The sequence below is a fragment of the Streptopelia decaocto genome, assembly GCF_964273445.1.
Source record: "Streptopelia decaocto genome assembly, chromosome: 8".
Taxonomy (NCBI): Eukaryota; Metazoa; Chordata; class Aves; order Columbiformes; family Columbidae; genus Streptopelia; species Streptopelia decaocto.
In genome coordinates, this window is record NC_138662.1 from 2,717,427 (window position 1) to 2,736,049 (window position 18,623).

The 18,623-nt window shown below is 49.4% G+C and overlaps 1 protein-coding gene across 2 annotated transcripts in view; it reads left to right on the forward strand.

The window, feature by feature from the left end:
* Positions 1-3,351: 3,351 nt before the first annotated feature.
* SUSD3 (sushi domain containing 3) overlaps positions 3,352-18,623 on the forward strand; it is a 30,450-nt gene continuing 15,178 nt past the window's right edge. The window contains exon 1 of one of the 2 annotated variants that reach the window (XM_082060019.1): positions 3,352-3,539. In XM_082060019.1, the coding sequence (XP_081916145.1) occupies positions 3,455-3,539 (85 nt within the window). In that variant the 5' untranslated portion in view covers positions 3,352-3,454. Of the gene's footprint in view, positions 3,540-3,680; positions 3,718-18,623 lie in introns of those variants that run through there. The other variant, XM_082060020.1, reaches the window with a different exon arrangement.

The window sequence follows — 18,623 nt, forward strand, 5'->3', positions numbered from 1 at the left end:
TCTCTCTGGTCCTGCCAGCTTTCCCCTTCTGATCCTTCCCAAGTCCTCGCTGACAAGCAGATGTGTCCTGCACCTCTGGCCCGACAGCCACCAGCAGCCTCTGGTCTGTCCGGGAGGATCTGGCTCCCTTGTCTCATCCTCAGGGGCTGTTTTCTGACAAGGTCCCTTTATCCGGTTCCCCTTTTGGAGGTGAGCGCAATGCTGGTGAACTGTCTGGCTCCTGCTGCTCCTGCGAAGATGTTGGGTCTGACCGTTGTGGTCTGTAAGGCAGAGGCTCGGAGGTGGCACTCCGAGGCAGGTGGTGTGCTCTGGGTTACCTTTCTTCTGGAAGGTTCCTTGAACAGCCACTCCATGCAGCAGTCCTCGGTTTCATCTGGAAACGTAGACCTGGAGCCACCCAGGGCTGGCTGAAGCCATCGGTCCCTGTTTGAGGGCTTCGGGTTCCAGTCTCACAGAGCCTGGGTTGGGATAAGAGCCCCATGCCAAAGCAAGAGGCTGCTTTCCCCCTCTGGTTTTGCTGGGCTGCCAGGTCTTGCTGTCAGAGCCAGCAGAAGGGCAGGGGTGAAACCTATAGCTGGGAGGAGGAGGAAGAAAACTGGGGGCAGAATGAAACCATCTCTCTCGGGCAGCACCACCCCATCAGTTCGGAATGTCATGGGGACGTGAAGAGTTCTTACAGCCCAGCACACTGTTTCACTGTCGCTTCTAAGGGTCTAGTTTTTCTTTCAGCAATCTGACTGCTGAGCCAGAGGAGGACTTTGAGCAATAACGCCTACACATGTGTTAACCGATTAAACAGAAACCTGTAGCTGAGACCTACTATCCTTCATTATTGACTAAAACCCCACGACCCCCTCCAGGCATCTGAACAATGTAGGCAAACCCAGGTTTGGTTGCTTGGGGGCTGATGCAGATGGCTCCTGCAGCCCAGGGGAGGAGGGCTTGAGGCGGAGGGGTTGGCAGGCGGTGGGACTGTCGCTGCAGCATATGATGGGACAGTCGCTGCAGCAGGTGATGGGACTGTCACTGTAGCAGGTGATGGGACTGTCGCTGCAGCAGGTGATGGGACTGTCGCTGCAGCATATGATGGGACAGTCGCTGCAGCAGTCTTGTGCCCTTGGCATGCCTTGAGCCAGCCCTAATAACTGGGATTAGAGGAAAGACAGTACCTTAGGGCAGCTTAGCAAAATCCAACTGTTAAACAATCCCTACGCAAAGGCAACACACGTGTAGCTGGGGTTGCACAGCTTCCTCTGATGGCAAAATAAGGGATCCAGCAGGGAAGAAATGGGCAGCAGCATGGAAACTTTCATCATTTTTAAGCAGCACTTTCTGTTCTCTTCCTTTTCACTTTTTTTTCTTTGTGTTCCCACCATACTGATGAGATTTTTTTTTTACTACATTCAAAGCATGTTTGCATTGCAAGGTGGGCTTTAAAATTGAAATCACGTCACCACCGTTGGCAATGGCAGATGACAGCACCTTATTTGGGCAAAATTCCCTTTTATTACAGCTGGATTTTAAGTAAGGATTGTAGACATTGGGTCAATGGAATTGGCCACTTTCTCCATTGAAGTCATGAGCAAGACTTCCACTGATGTCCAGCACTTTGTCCCACAGTTTCCTCACGCAAGCTCCTGCCCTGCAGGGGGGGACACGAGCTCCTGGGGCAGGTGACAAACGGGGAGGTGGCAGCGGGAGCCAGGGCTGCTCTGCCTGTGCTGCCCCGGGGCACCTGAGCAAAACCAGCTCTCTGGGGGCAGGATTTCCAGTGCAGAGTAAAACTAAATGTTGACATGAGCCGAGTGGGATTCAGATGCTGCTTCTGAACTTCTTTCTCTAAGTGCCTTTAAGAAAAGATTGGACTTGCAACACAGCTGTATTCAACTTTAATTGTATAATAGCAGTTGCATTAGCAATGGCTTAAGGAAAAAAAAAATCACCTGTCTTTGGTAATTCTCTGGCTTCACAGACATGAAGGACTTGATTGTGGGAGCTGTAGTTCCTTGTTGACATAAATTAAGTATATGAGTATTTGACATTACTGGAAATGCAGACCGGATTCATAAACTGCAGCACTTTTCAAAAATGCTGTTCTTTTGCTATAATGTGACCACGTATTACTTTTAAAATGTGTTTTAGTTGTAGAGATGGAAATAGCAGTTCTTTATATTTCTGTGGACTCCTTGCCAAATAAGCTCACAAAAGAAAGTGCCGTGTCCAGTAGCACAGAGTAGCTGTGTCACCACTACCCATGGGTACGATCCTGCTCCATTTGATACTCCTGGAAGAGCCTTAGGAGATTTTTCTCAGTCTATCTGGGTTTGGTGCATCTTGGAATTTCTTCTCTTCAATCTGCTTCAGCAGATCATTTATTCTTCTAATTCCATGTGAAAAAATAATTAGAGGGTAAAACAAGCAGAGTGAGTGTTAATAACCAGAGTGCTGACTGTGGCCCCCAGCCCATATGCTCAGCACTACCAAGCAGAGCTCCTTGAGAAGAGCCTGCTGTTCCTCCTCTCGCTTTTCCTGGACACACAGTGCAAACCTCTCAGTGCTTTTCTGTACCTACTGCCGGTGTCAGCAAATCAATGAACTCAGGGACCACTGCTGAGACCTGAACTTGCCCGTTTGAGGCAGCACTCTCAGGGTAAGAAGCGACTCTGGGTGATATGACCAGGGTGCAATGGGCACAATATTACGTGTAGTGAGCACTTGGGGTTTACTGAATGGCCTGTGTCTGTTGGTGTGTGCTGTCCAGCTCCCAGGTGGGGAGGTGGTGGATCTTGGCACTGTCCAGTCAGTTTCAGATCCCAGGGAAAACAAACACAACTTCGAAGACCGTAAGCTGAGTGTACGTGAGAGATGCAGCTCCCGGCACATGATGGCACAATGAGCGGCAGGCAGCATGTTTGTGATGAGCAGAGCAGACCCATGGGAGCAGCCCGCCCTACCTGAGGCTCTCGGGGCTGCTCTGGGGGCCAAGGGCGGGGGGGCGGGCAGGCAGCCGTGCCGCATCCCAGCCAGGCCGCTCCGGCGGAGCCGGTCGGGTCGGGAGAGGCCGGGGCGAGCCCCGGGTGCCGGTGCGGGCAGCCCCGGCCCCTGGGGGTTGTCACAGGACGGCGCTGCGCGGTGGCCCGGGCCCGCAACGGCCTGGGGAACCGCTTTTCAGCGCCTGGGCTCCCGCCAGCCCCGAGCAGCCGCCGCCTCCCGCCTTCCTCCTCCCTCGCCTCCTCCTCCCCCTCCCGCTCCGCTGGTGCCGGCGGAGGGGCCGCGGGGCGGGCGCCCGGCAAGGGCTGGCGGGGCCGCGGCGGCGGCTCCCGCGGGACGGCGGCCGCCCCCACCCCCGGCCCGGCCCCCAGCACCCCCGGCCCGGCCCCGGCGGCGGCGGAGGGCGGGCGGAGGCGGGCGCGGGCTGCACCTGCCGGGCGGCGCGGCGGGGCTCGGCGGAGCGATGCCGGCAGCCACGGCGCCGGGGCTGGACGTGCCCCGGACCCCCGCGCCCGGGCGGGACAGCGGCGGCCCCCGCGGATACACAGGTACGAGCGCGGCCGCGGCTCCGCAGGGTCCCGCATCGTTCCGCGGGGAAGTTCCCCGGTGCGCCGCACCAGGGGGAGGGATGCCCGCGGAGGCAGCGCCGGGCCCCGGGCAGGGTGCCGGGATCCCCGCGCAGGGATGCAGGTACCCGAGGCAGGATGCGGGACCCCCTGCGCAGAGGTGTGTGCTCCCCGGGCAGGGTGCGGGACCCCCCGGCCAGGGTTGCGTTACCGCTCCGCCCTCCCTCCAGGCAGGGCCCCCTCCCGCTTATCCTGTGTGCCGGCTGCGGGGCTGGTCCCTGCGACCGCGGAGGGCAGGGGGGCAGCTCTCCCTCACCCTGAAGTTCTCAGGGACACAGCACCTTGGGGCGAGTGTCCCAGAGCCGCCCCAGGCAGGGGAGCGCGCTTGGCGGGTCCCGGCCGGGCTGCGCTGCGGGCGCCGAGCGGGGCAGGACGGCTCCTGCGGGAGAGGCTGCGGTGCCAGCCCCGGGGTGCGGGGTCAGGCTCCCCAGGGATGGGTGTCCTAGGAGGAGGCTCCGTAGAACAGCCCCCTCCCCAGGGCCGCCCCTGCGGGTCACCCCAGATGCCTCCGGAGGCGGCTGATGAAGCCCCGGTACCACTTTGGGGAAACAGCCCTGTATGGGGTGCCCTGCGCTGGAGGGCCTGGCAAGGTGGCAGCTAACTGCCCGGGCATCGGTTGTGGTTCAATTGCTCTTAAATAGGAAGCAGTGGGGTTAATTTATGGGAGTTTGGGTGAACGCAGGGTGCTGGGGTGGCAAGCGACATGCAGCCATGAGGGCTGGACAAATGTGAAATTCAGTGTACTTTTAAAGAGGGAAGGGGTACGGCACACACTGTCTTGCAGCTTGTTGGAAGCTGCTGGTCCCCAAAGAGAAATAATCTCTAGAGAAATGCAAATTGACTGGGTAGAAAATGAAGATATCAGCATGTTAATGGAATAGGATCATACGCTGAGGAGTGGAATGAGAAACCAGTCAAAGCTTTTTTGCTTCCTTTTCTCTCTCTCCCCCCTAAGTTTTGTCCTTCAATTTGATCGCATAGATCGTGACATCCTTTCAAAACCTCTTTGACTCGAGTGGGGCTGATTAACTTGATGCTAATGGGAGCTGATGGAGGGTCTGGCCCTGCCGCAGGTGGGAGGTGCACATTGCATTGGGGCTGCAGTCCTGGTGAGTTTCTGGGTCCAGGAGAGAGGCAGAACTGTAACCTCCATGCTGTGGATGAGGTTCTTGGGGACATGGTTTAGTGCTGGAGTTGGGTTATGGTTGGACACGATGATCCTGAGGGTCTCTTCCAACTGAAATGGTTCTATGGTTCATAGCCTGTCCCCCTGCACTTTAATTTGCTCATGGGGTCTAGCAGAATTTGTCAATGACCTGATTTTGTTATGCTGATAGAAATGAGCAAATGTGTTTGGGCTGTATAGCAATGCTTTAAATTGCATCCACTGAATGTGCTTAACTGTGCATTTAATTTGAATTTAATAGAGCACTTCATTTTAAAAAATGCGAAACAAGTTCCGGGAAACCTACTTAGAGAATTAACAACTCAAACGCAAGTGTAGACCCTGTTGCTCTAGTTTGGTGCTAATGTTACTAATTATTGACTTTTTTTCATTTGTAAAATTGTGTATGTTTGGCTGCCTTTATTTGCTGTGCCCAATTGTCTTCTAAGGCTGGGTTTGCCCACAATGAAGTTTGGAAGTGGCATGTCCTGTGTTACAATCAAGCCTTTTTGTGCCTGCCTAGGTTAATCTTGTCCTAGGTACATATGAAGCAAAACTCATAGAAATTCAGAATCCACCAAAACAAAATTGGCGTTCAGACTAGAAATCCACCCTCAGTTAATCCCTTAGATATCCACAAACCCAGCTTCTCTCAGCTGTGTCTCCAGCCAGAACAACAAACACCATTTTCTCCAAATCAGCTGCACCAAAACCATGGAGCAGGAGTTATCAGTAAGGTGCTATGAATAGATTGGAGTGAAAAGGGAGTACGCAGGATCAGAGCACGGCCATGGAGCTGCTGTGTGTGTTGTAGGAGCAGCAGAGATGTGCGTGGCACACAGGCTCTGCCAGACCTTTGCTGGGTGTCAGGCTCCCTCGTCCCCTCTGCTCTCATTGCCCTGAGACTTTAGGGAGATTTGTCTTGGCCTTCACTATTTGTGCAGATTTCACCTTCATTGAATATGCTTTTGTTACTACAAATGTATTGAGTTAGGTGGATGTGCTGCTGTTAAATTGGAGTGGCTTAGATAGCTAAGATTATGACTGCTAGTTTTAAATTAAACTCTTGTTCAGGGTGCTTAAAGTGTGACTGTGTTATTTATGCAGAAGTATTTGCTGGATAAGTGACCTCTAGAGAAAGCTGATGACAACTGTTATATGGTATCTTTCATTCTATCGTGTTATTATTGGTGATCACTTTTCATGCTGCTTTGATCGAGAGTCCCCCTGTAAAGTTTCAGGCCGTGAGCAATAGGGTGGTAATAAAGATTGGCACAAACTCCCTCACACATTCCTTTTGCAGAGGATAAAAAAAAAGTAGCAAAATTTCTGTTTGAATTAACGCGTGAAAGAGAGAGAAGTTCAAGTTCCTTGGCGCAGCCTGATGCTTGTAGCACTTAGAAGGTCTCACAGCTTCCTGAAACACAGCTGTGAAATTCCAGCTTTTCCTGACCTGCCTCACCTGGAGCAGGGGGAAAGGTGCCCCCCTGTGCTAGAGGAGGCTCAGCAGCGCCCTTGCGAAAGGGGCCGTGGGAGCCCGACTTGCCCCTTGGCCAGGTCAGCGCGGCGCTGGAGTTTTTGGCGTAGCAGAGGGGCAGACGTGCAGAGCAGGACGTGGGGCGGGGGAAGAGTGCAGCAAATGTCTGCAAGCTGAGAAGAAGCCTTCTTCAGTTCAGCCTCTTACATTTTTAAATGATAGAGATGCTTTTATGTATTCCATATCATACTGTGGTTGTTTTGCTGTCACAGCAGCTTTCCGCAGTAGTTTACTATGGACAGATACTCATCGACCGTCTCTTGCCAGGCTCATTATATTATCTGTAAAAGCCTCTGAAATTCTGAACGCTCTTGTCAGTGGTGACCTGAGCGCTTTCCTGCCCTGTGGGAATTGCCATGGAGTGGGGGTGTCAGCATTGCCGCTGTGTTGCTGTTGCCTCTGAACCTGCCCAAATTATGCTGGCAGCTCTTTGGGTGTATCATTATGTTTAGTCTCCGTGTTGCTGAAGCTGGGGGCTCTGGCCCTCTCCCTTTCCGGGGTGGTACCTCGTTTTTTGCAGTGATTCCTCCCTCATTCCTCAGTGCAATCCTGTAGCTCTTTCAGGCCAGGGCAGCACATGCTTCTGTAAATGTAGAGACACATCTACAAAAACATCGGTGAGGCCGCAGACGTTAAGGGAAAGTAAGAAAGAAGTACAGAACATGACAGAGACAATTGTTATTCCAGGTTGTAAATTAGTAGGTCTCTTGTTGCTGGTCTCTAGTAGTTGTGGTTCTGCTCCGTCCCTCTGCCATCCAAACCAGAGAAGAAGAGAGGCCGCTAAAGGGGAGCTGGGACGTGCTGCAGGACACTGTGAATGCCACCTCCACACCAAACTGTGGAAGAAATTATCTAGCAGACCCCATTGAAGGGAAGAGACATGATCTCTGGCTTAGGACAGACAAAAGCTGCAGTTTGTTGGAGAGTGGAAAAGGTATCACTGCGTATTCGCTGGGTTATACTCCAGATGACTGTCAGTGGAACATAATGGGAGGTAGGTACCAGACTGGATGTATCTTTGGTGTGACTCGAGGTGTCTATTCTTTTATTATGCACACCTTTTTTTTTTTTTTCTGAAGTGAGTTTCCATGTCAGTGCCCAGGCTGTGAAATCATGTTGCTGAGAACTTGCAGTTGCTCTTCCAGGAAAACAAAAGCAAAGTTGTTCTTCAAAGCCAAGAGCACTGCTGCTCTGCAGAAGGGCTGCAAGGAGGTTTCTCACCTTGTTCCTGTGATCCTGAGCTGCAGCTCAGTTTTTAGACTGAGGAAGAAAACATTGATTCCAAATTTCCATTTCCACAGGACGGAACGTGACACAACTTGGAATATATGGGTTTGTTTCTTCAGGGTTATTTCTTCAGGGTTATTTCTCCTTGATTTTTCTCCCATGAGATCAAAGTGAAACCTTTTATTAAATAAGGTAAAAGAAGTGACAGTTGCAGAATTTCAGCTAATTGGTTTTATCTCCCGCACTGCAAGATGCTAATCTTCGTGGTTAGGCGTTTGCACCAGACATTGTTACTACTTTGAGGGAATGATTTTTGTGCTTGTCATAAAAACTCTAGAATGGTACAAAATAGAGCTGGAAAAGAGTTATTAGGTGTTCTGGCACAGTCCTCCACAGTGCAAGATTGTTCCCTGTGGTATTCTCCAACACTTTGTCCTAGCTACTCTTAAATTACATAGGTTATAGAGATGAATTATGTCTAGACTTCTGAATTTCAGCTAGGGAATGAAGTGAGCTGAGTGTTTTGGACCCAAAACATCGATATTTCAAAAATCAGAAGTCAACTGCAGAACACAGAAGCAAAACCACCAAAAACGACAGCAGATACTCCAGCACTTTCGGGGTTAGCTGTGGCCAGAAATGTGGTCCGTTTTAAAGGGCCAAAATGGTTTGATTGTTCCCACCATGGCAGAGCCAGGAGGTCTTCAGACCTTTTCCATGAGAAAGTGGAGCCTCCCAATGCACATCTGCAACTCTACAACAAAGATGATTTTAATTGAGCCGAAATTAGCAGTATTTGACTTAGTCACAATTGCCACCGAGTTTTATGTGCCTGGCACTACAGAATCTTGCCTTTAATAGTTTGCCTGGGACAAGCCAACACGTAGGACAGTTGCTAGTTGCATTTTATTGACATGCTCTCTTTCAAATGCAGTCACAGATAAGCGTGTTATTCTGAGGAGCAGTTCTGACTGGCTCAGTGGGTCAAAAGATTGACATGGATTGAGAGCAGCCTGCAGAGAAGGGCTTGGGGGGTACTGGTAGAGCAAAGATGGGACATGAGCTGGCTATGTGAGCTTGTAGCTCAGGCCAGTGCTGCCCTGGGCTGCATCCCCAGCCCCGTGGGCAGCAGGTGCAGGGAGGCGATTGCCCCATCTGCCCCGCTCTGTGAGACCCCCCTGCAGTTCTGGTCCAGCTCTGTCCTCAGCACAGGACACACATGGACCTGCTGGAGAGGGGCCAGAGGAGCCACAGGAATGACCCGAGGCTGGAACAGCTCTGCTGGGGGACAGGCTGAGAGAGCTGGGGGGTTCAGCTGGAGAAGAGAAGCTCCAGGGAGACCTTATTGTGGCCTTTCCAGACTTAAAAGAGGCTGTAAGAAAGATGGGGACAGACGTTTCAGCCGGGCGTGTTGCGATAGGACAAGGGGTGAAGGTTTTAAACTAAAAGAGGGGAGATTCAGGCCAGATATGAGGAAGAAATTGTTGCCCCTGAGGGTGGTGAGAGCCTGGCCCAGGTTGGCCAGAGAGGTGGTGGCTGAACCATCCCTGGAGACATCCCAGGCCAGGCTGGACGGGGCTCTGAGCACCCTGAGCTGGTGAAGGTGTCCCTGTCATGGCAGGGGGGGCACTGGGGGAGCTGGGAAGGTCCTTTCCAACCCCAAATATTCAGTGTTTCTATGACAGAGAGATGATTTTTCAGTCTTGGTGCAAGTCTGCCTCTCGCGTTTCGTTTTGTTTTGACAGTGGGAAATGCAGAAGTTGCAGAATGAGCAACCTCTTACCAAATAAATCAATTCCTGCGTCTGCTGGGGTCTCAGAGATGGGGTTGAGCTGGTGCCTGGTTCACATACAAGGTTTTGCTGGCAGAGTGGAGACTCTGTGGCAGATGGAGGTGCCGGCCCAGCAGCCCCGGGCTGCTTGGGGAAGCAGCACTTGCAGCTGCATCAGCAGAAACTGCAGCAGCAGCACCTAGTAGAAACACTCATAGGGGAAGAGGATGGGTTAACTGCATGCTTTTCCTCTAACAGAGCTGGGAGCTATTATTAAGTAGTTATTTCTGGGATTAAATAAAGCCAAACACAATGCTGCTCACAGGTACAAATCTCCTAAGCAGAGGATCTTTGATTGGGAATGATTTTGAGGAGGGGTGAAAAGGGGGACAGGAGCCAGGTTCGGTGAATGGAGGAGGTGGTGTACAGAAACCTGCGTGCACGTGTGCGCCGGGAAAGAGTGTTCGGGAAGAAGATTTGGGCTGAGGTGGCTGAAGGAAGTGCAAGGGGGGAGTTTTGTTGGTTGATCCCTCCCATTCAGGAGAGCAGAAATTGGTGCCTTCACGTACAAGATCAGCATTATACCCAGGAGAGCTTCTGCTCAGAACTGCAGTAATCTCCAAGACTATGACCTTTGTTAGTTGGCTGGGTCAAAAGAGGCATCCGGTCTGGACACGCAGGTTTTGCTTTGGTCTTGAAAGAGGCGCCCCATGAAGCCAGTGGCAGTTTTGTGTAGGCAAGAGGGAGCTCTGGTGTTTGGCTCAGCATCATTAATAAATACAGAAATATAGATTAGGACTAGGTTTTTTTCACTCATTTAAAATATGAATCAGAGACTATCCTTGCACGGTGTTGTGGCTGTCCAAAAGCTGCCAGTGATTTAGCTGAATTATCTGATGTAGATCTTAGTTTCTTAAACATGTGCAGTACAAGGGACTGAAGGGCAGGAGGCTGCTTTCCTTTGATCTGCTCGCTTAAGCTGCTTCTCATTCCAAGTATAACTCGCCTGCAATCATTGACTTTTTTAATGGGAATAAGCAAACACAATGGACTGGTTCCCTGTCCTTATAGTGGCATCCCTGTCAATCTTCCTGCCACCCCTCACTAATTCCTATGGCCAGGGGGGCCAGAAGCAGATGTGCTTATTGACTCGTGCTGTTAATCATTGCCGTGCTCGAATGCTTTCTGGCAGGATGCTGTGTGACTTTCGCAGTTTGCAGGTTGTGCCCGTGGTCAGGTTCCTGGCTGCACACCTCTCCGCTCTCATGGGTGAAGCCCAGCAACAGGAAAGCCAAACCCAGCAGCAAAAGGACAGAGGGGAGAAGAAAAATAAAAAGTGATAAAACCGCAGAGAAGATTTTTAAATCTGGCTGTTAGTTTCTCAGTCCATGAATGATTTTTAGCACCGTGATAAATGGCATGCTATTGCTAACTCTTTCAGACTGATGTCTAAAAAAATCAATTATTCACAGAAATTCTTGCTGACAGTTGCGAATGCTGGGTCACAGCTCTGTGCTGCACATTTAGCAGCTTAACACAGCAAACCAAGTACAGGAACAGCTTCAGTTTGCTATTGGGAGAGAAGAAGGAATTGCAGAGGCCAAAAGAGGCCAGCCAGGAGGAGCAAGTGCAGGCAAGGTCTCCAGCTTTAAAGTTGGCTTTGCTTAACAGGATGGCTGGAAATTCCCCTAGAAGGCTAACAAACCTGTATTCAATAGTCCATTTTAAAACAAGAAAGTAATTTCAAAGGTTTAAAAGTTTATATAGTCTTTACAAATAAGTGCTTTGTGCAAATATAATTCCTATGTTTTAGGGCATTTGGCCAATACTGAGCATGTAACCATCGAGTAGCAAGCATTTCTGGTGCACCTAAAATTTCATGTTGGGGTGAATCTTCTCATGCCTGAAGTGGTGTTTGGCCAGCTCTGGACACTCCCCACTCGAGCATTTTTCAGCCAAGGCAGCGTTGGTGCAGCGCTCACCTCGTGTCACCCCGTCGGTGGGGATTTCTGGCGTCCACAGAGGCTGTGCCCACTCTGGCAAACATCACACAGAAGCAAGAGGCCACCGGCTGCATCGTCAGGGGACATCTGCTCTTATCGGTGTCGTTCATTACCCCGAGTGTGCACAGAGGCCGGCGTTGCTGCAGGCAGATAACCCAGCGCCATCGCCCCGGGGCCGGAGGCTGAGCTCCGCATCCCCACCGTGCCCGGGATAGAGGACAGGGAATGTTTCAGGACACACGGGATGCTGCTCTCCTGCCCTCCTTCCAGAGGAACGTGGCAGGAGGGTCCCCAAAGGGTGGCTGAGCAGCAGCGCAGGTGGTTCCTGCACCGCATGAGCAGCAGCCTTGGCCCTGTCAAATGGTCCTGGACGGCATCCTTCATCCTTCATCCATCTACGGCTCCTAGCAGACAGGTGCTTTCCCTCTGAAAATAGGTCTGAGGTTTTCTTTTGCCTTCTCCAGTGGAAAGCTTGTCAACAAAGCACTGCATTTCTACTCTGTCTGTTGCAAATTAAATAGGCTGTTGAAAACTATGGTAAATCAGGAGATGTCTGATGTTGCCAGGGCATCATATTCAGGCTTGTTTTTCCATCAGGTGTGTTCAGATAATCATTTTCTGTCCTGTACCCCTTAAATCCTGAGATACTCAGCTCTACCCAGCTCTCCTGCTCATCTGTGCAGCCCACTGCGAGTCACCAGAAGCACCAGTGAGTTATATATTGAACCTGTAGATCCAGAGCTTAGTGGACAACGCTGCTGATTTGTCTCTATTTTACTTTCCTCATCTGCAAGAAGCAGTAAAATCTGAATCTTGCTCAGTTTACCAAAGTTTACACGGAATCCCAGAATGTCAGGGCTTGGAAGGGACCTCGAAAGCTCATCCAGTCCAATCCCCCTGCCAGAGCAGGAACACCTGGTGACAAAACTTTGATAATTATTAAGGGAAGCCAGAAAATGTTGGATTTGTTACCAGCTGGCTTTTAGGTTAAATATAAAATTGATGCATTTACGTGTCTGCTTTAAAGAGGGAAAAAAAAACCAAACGGTTTTGCAGAGATTCTTGGAGGTGCTAAACCATTTTGTATGTGAAAAGCCACAGAGCTGTAGCTTTTCTGGCAGCGAGCCCTTTTCTTGGGCCATTGATAGGATGACTGCTGATGAGGTATTTGTATTAGAACTGGCTGGACAAGGTGGTTTTGGCATTTTTGTTCTTTCTTCATTTTAAAGGGAACAAAAGCAAGAGGGCAGATTCTGTCAGAGCATCCCCTTCCAGACAAAAGGGTCGAGCTTTCCAGTTCAGGCTCCTACCAGCGAGTGCCTGCGGCCTTTTCCAGACCCCCGAAATGCCCATCGTCATCTCTGTGAAGGTGCTGGAATAGTTTTGCTCTTGTAAGCGGTTGTTGGTTGTGTCTCAGGTCAGGCTCCCGCAGGAGCATGGAGAAGGGCTCGCCAAAGGCAGACTGGTAGTAAAAGTTGTCTGTTTTCCTCTTGATACCTGATCCGCATTAGCAATGCGCTAAATATTGAGTTGGATGCTAAAATATGGATTTCCCAAAATCATTTGCTTTCTGTATCATATTTGTTTAACTTTTGTTTAGTTTGTGGTGGTTTTCTTGCAGTTATTGTGATGATGAAAAATGCTTTGAGCAGTAGTCCAAGATAATCTCCTATCTCCACTATGGACAAAGGAAAACTTTAACATTTCTGATCATCATAGCTTCCACTGGAAAATATATAGGGTCTGGTTAATGGAGCCCGCATATTGCTTTGCACCCTCTGCAGAAATGTTACAGTTGGCTGCACAGGTTTAGTGAATGAGAGGTTATTCATGAGCACCGGGGAAAAATAATGGTTAATGTTGAAAATATAAACCTGCAGAGTTCACCGGCCTGATGTTTCATGAAGGACACGTCCACCAGCAAGGATATGCGTCCCCAAACCTGGCTGGGGACAGAGCCACCTGGCAGCAGAGGGAAGGTGTGGGGATGCTCCTAGTCCTTGTTATTCCCTGGAGAGGAATTATGTAGAAACAGATTCCTGACCTGCAGATTTCAAATTCTGTCTGCCCTGGGACATTTGATACGTTTAGGGTATCGGCTGAAGTGCAGGTGAAAAGCTCTTTACAGGTTATTCCTCTTAATTTTATTCTCTTTAGAATCGTAGTTCTAGAAACAAGGCCACAAACTCTGAACTGTGCAAATATGTAGTTTATTATCTGTTTTAGAATGACGAAGAAGGGAGACCATCAGCACTATTAGTTCCATTCACCATAAAATCAGCCACAAAAGCAACTGTTGGCATCATTTCCATGAGTTATTTTTAATTGGGAACAGTTTGGATTAAGGCATAATTCTGGCGTGCTCCATAGTGGATATATGTAGAGATATATATAAAATTACTCTTTTTTTTAATATGGTAGTAATTGTGAGGTGATAAATAGATGAACGCTTCTAATTTGCTTTAGGTTTAACAGATCCTTCCCATTCTCAAAAATTTCACTACTAGTAACTTATCGGAAGCATCATAACCTATTTCAATTCTGTTGGTAAACAGACAAATAGAGCACAGAAAACCCATCTGTTCTTGCTTTACCTGGGACTTCATCAAATACCTCATTTTTCATTTGGTTTTTATTTCTCATTCATTTGTTCCCATAAGAAGAGAAATGTTCAGTATTGAGCTCATTGCTAGATCCAGGAGTAAAATCTAAAATGAGAGTAATCTGACTGATGTATATTGACAAAAAAATCAATCGTGGGGATGGCAGTATGGCGACTGGAACAAATCCTCTCTCATAAAGATAAAACACGTGGATAAGAATCATTTTACACCAATCATACGCATTATTTATGTCTGAAATAGGAGCGTATCGCACATGTTGTCGTCAAACCCTAATCTAGCACTTGGGTGATACATAGCTTGGATTTCACATGGATTAAAATTGCTTGCGGGCCTCTATAATACTATTTCAGAGCAGAGTTGGAAAGCACTTAACGCTGCCTTCTAATCTTGCTCCATGTTGTTCGCTACACTGAGCAGCTCAAAAGCCAGATGAAAAATGCTGGGTGAGAGAAAAGGAAAAGGCTCGGTATTGTAAAGAGAGATGAACCCAATTTGTCTGCTTCAGATCTGGATGTGAGATTTTGCAGCAGCGTGGCGCGAGGACTTCTTCCGGGCATGGAGGCCAAGAGTGTGCTGCCATCTGGTACATTTTGCTGCCTTAGCAGGCATGGTGAGACTCGCGGTGGCTTCGCCGTCCTCCCTGCGCTCTGGGGGGCCGTGCAGGGGTCGGCGCGGTCCCAGGTGTTTCACGCCTCGCCGTGGGGCCAGCAGCTCCATGAGCAGCCCCAGTGTGGGGGTTCTGGGGTGCCTGGGGCAGCACCGGTTCCTGCCCACCCAGCTTGTTCACCAGGTGATTTAACACCTCACCCGTGGCTTCTTGCCGGATCCACAGCAGCTTTGCCCGGTTGGAGGATGCAGCTCTGGAGGATCAGATTCCCGCTGAAGTGTCGCCAGCGTCCAACAGCCGCTGGCTCTGTGCCTTTGCTCGTTTACCTGACAAGGCTGTGTTGGTGAGCGCTCCTGCCCCTCTTGTGTTTCAGAGCCGCTTGGCGTTTGACACAGTGCTGTTTCTTTCTTTTCTCTGGATGCATTTGCTTCTTTCTTCTTCTGCACGTGCTCCCTTCCCTGCTCCGAGCCGGGAAGGATCCTGCTCTGTCCGGTAGCAGCTGCTGCGTGCTGCTGCCACGGCTGAACCGCGATGGCAGATGTGCTGCTGAGCCGGGAAGGGTGCGGGATGCTGAGATGTGCTCGCTTGTCCTGGGGACCCTGAACGTGGCGAGAAGGAACACGGCGCTGCCCGAAATGCGACCGGTGAGGCTCAGCCTGGTGTGGGAGTCCATGCACCCCTTCACACTGCAGAACCAGCGTACATTGTTAGTTAAGTTGCAAACAGTGTGCTGAAAAATCAGTTTTACCTACAAAACAGACAACAGAAAAAAGAGGAACAAGCCTAGGGGATCTGCTATTGTACAGGTGTGAGCAGAGAGCTCATTTGAGTGTGGATGTGTAAACACAGAAAGAAACTCGCTTCAAATACCTCTTTTCTCTCCTTCCCTCCTCACATTTCCCACGAGTGTGCAATGGTGGCCTTTGAGAATGGTGAGAAATTGGGCTCCCTCTTTCACAAATTTAAAATTAACTTTTCAATAGAAATCCAGAATGCTTATAGGGAGTATTTTCATTTGCAAATGCTGAAATCAGACAGATACAAGGCTGACGTATCGTTGACAAGTCGTGTTTCTGGTTTTGGACTACGTGCTCTGAGAGATGTCTTCTGTAGGTACCTTCAAGTTTTACTGTCTGCGGTTGTCCAGATGGTTCCTCCATGGGATACAGATGGGGGAAGACCTGCCTGCATGGCTCTTGCAGGTTCTGCAGGCTCCTCAGGTGAAGCTTCCCTGGGCCATGGTGACCGAGCCTGGCCCCGCTCGCCACAGGTGGCCCTTGCAGTCACGGGTGTGCAGGGGGCTGTGTTTTGGTGCACATGGTTAGTGCCACACCTGGACCTCCAAAACCCTCCCCAGGAGAATAACTTTGTAGGGCCATGCCTAGATATTGGAAGGCAGACAGGTCTATAACAGCTTTCCAGTGTCTCGGCTTCACAGTTACTCTCAGAAACCGGTGAAGTAGGTAGGAAAGGTCAAACCACACCATTGCTGCCGTGTGCTTTTGTTAGAAAAGGTTGCAGCAGGTCATTACTTGGTGCCACCAAGCAGCAGGAGGTCTCCATAGCGCTTCCCCAGGGCTGTGGCACAGCTGAGGACGTTGTGCAAGCTCTGCAGCTTCCAGAGCCTGGATTACTGTTTTACTGCTGGGTTGCTGTCATGTTCAACACTCATTTCCTAAAAAGCCGTGCCAGTGTCTGAATCTTCTGGTGGGAGGAGAGGCTGTTCCCAGTAGGCATTTGTTGTTGCAGCACTTTGTGCAGTGCAGAGCCCGGCCGGGCAGGGTTCATGGCCAGCTCTGCGAGGGAGCGAAGGCGCGGGCACAAGGGACCAACGCTGGCGCGAGGTGGTTTCACCCACACAAAATGCTTCACTACATCTGCTTTATTTCACATTTCACTTCTAGTCGCTTTTCTATTGCTTTTTGACAGAGCGAGCTCTTCCAAGAGCTCTTCTGTGAGGCTGCTGCGGATGTTGAACGTTACGCCTGTGACTTCAGGGACAGTAATTTCCAAGGCGTGCTTCTGTAGGAAAATAGACTTGCAGAAATAATATCAGCATGTTTACTTTCTGCGGGGTTTACAGAACCTAATGTTCTGTCTCTTTCTGGCATCTGGTTATTCCAGCATGTTTTAGTTGCATTAAATAGTCAACAATAAGCAACACAAAGGCTTGAGTTACTTGTGTATGGGAGTAATGAGGCGAAGTCATGGATTGCTCCCTTTCTGCACAAACAGCGAGTGGCAATCTTGACAACATGGTTTCAGGTAATTATTGCTGTGGTTTAGATCATTTTGGTATTTACTTACGTGATGTATTTGATTTTTAGCCTCTATGTTTTGCTATGGAAGGAGCACAGGAAATGTTTAGCGGACAAGCATGCCTAGTTTGCTCTCTCATTTCTCTTTTCTTATTAGCAAAACATAAATCTGCAGCTTGCTGACAATGGAACCATATGGTAACCCTTTCTGACAAATCGATTTTGCAATACAGATAATCTTAGCTGTGCCTGAGAAGAGATATCTTGGATTATTTTGTCTTAATTCTTGCATTACTCTCTATCTTTCAGTGCCTGGAAATTACGTATGTGGCTATTTCTGAAGCCAGTGATTTGGGTGAATTAAGAATTTATGGAGTACGCTACACTTTAGTGTCTTTACTTTGAGGGCAGTTATTTGTCATACAAAATAATCTGTTCATTTGCTATAGCCAATGCCCTTTTCTGTGGTGGCAGACAGTAGTGGCAGATTCGGGTACTTTGTGAACACTGGGCACCCTCCTAGTGTGGAGCCAAGTTAAGAAATGCATTTGTATAAATCAGCTCTTGCTGTCCAAGAAGCTGCAGAAGTAGCTGTAGGAACTTGAAGCAGTAGCCGGATGGGGCACAGGAGACACGGATCAAGTGCAGGAATGATGCCATGAAGCTCATCAAAACTAAACAACACATCATCAATGTTAATGTTTATTATAAACTCCATAGAGATGGCTGATAGGCTCTTAATTCCTCAAGCGTTCCTACTAGCTTTAGGTGCTGGCCCTCAGGCATGAATCTGTGAGGTCTGAGATGCAGCTATTGCAAAAGCTGCATGAGCAATATTTAGGGGGTTTATTCAGTTTTACATTTCTAGGTGCTAACAGTTACTGCAACCCAAGACCTGAACATGACATTTTCTAGGTTTTTAGAAAGTAACTATAAATCAAGATGTAAACCTGGTCAACACAAATGTTTATGCAGTGTTTTACTTCAGGAGGCAACACAGCCTCAAACACCAGCCTCAGCTGAAAACAAAAAAGGTCTCTCTGGATGGGTCCCTTCCCTGCAGCATGTTGACCACACCACTCAGCTCGGTGTCATCAGCAAACCTGCTGAGGGTGCACTCAATCCCACTGTCCTTGTCACCAACAGAGAGGTTAAACAGCACCAGTCTCAATGCCAACCACGGAGGGACACCACTCAGCACTGATCTCCACTGGGACGTCAAGCTGTTGACCTCAACTCTTTGAGTGCCACCATCCAGCCAGTTCCTTATCCGCCAAGTGGTCCATCCCTTGAATCTATGTCTCTCCAGTTTAGAGGCAAGGATACTGTGTGGGACAGCGTCAAACACTTTGAACGAGACCAGGTAGGATTACATGTCTTGAAAGAAAGGATCCAGTGCCACACACTCTATTCTTTGGAGAGCACAGGCTGAATGATGGTCCAGGTGAACTGGCAGGTCTGCAGAAAGCATCTCATGAGGGCTGCTATGGTGGCTAAGCAGGTGGACTTTGAATTAAATTTGGCTCTGAATTAATTTCTACATCTCACGCAGCTGGAAGTGTGAGCAACGTGAACTCCAATTATGTGACCCGGTATCTAAAAATAGCCTTGAAAGTGTAAAATACAAAAAGGTAGATTTTTTTTGCAGCTTAGGATAATGGTTTTTCATGTTAAGTCTCTGAGTGGTGAAGGTAAGAAAAGCCCAAACTCGTAACGCTCATCCGAAGTGAGGGGGAAGGTGCTCCAGTGCTGGGACGCTGGAGAGAAGCACAGGACATGAAGAGAAACAACCCTCAAGAAAATATTTGCTCTCA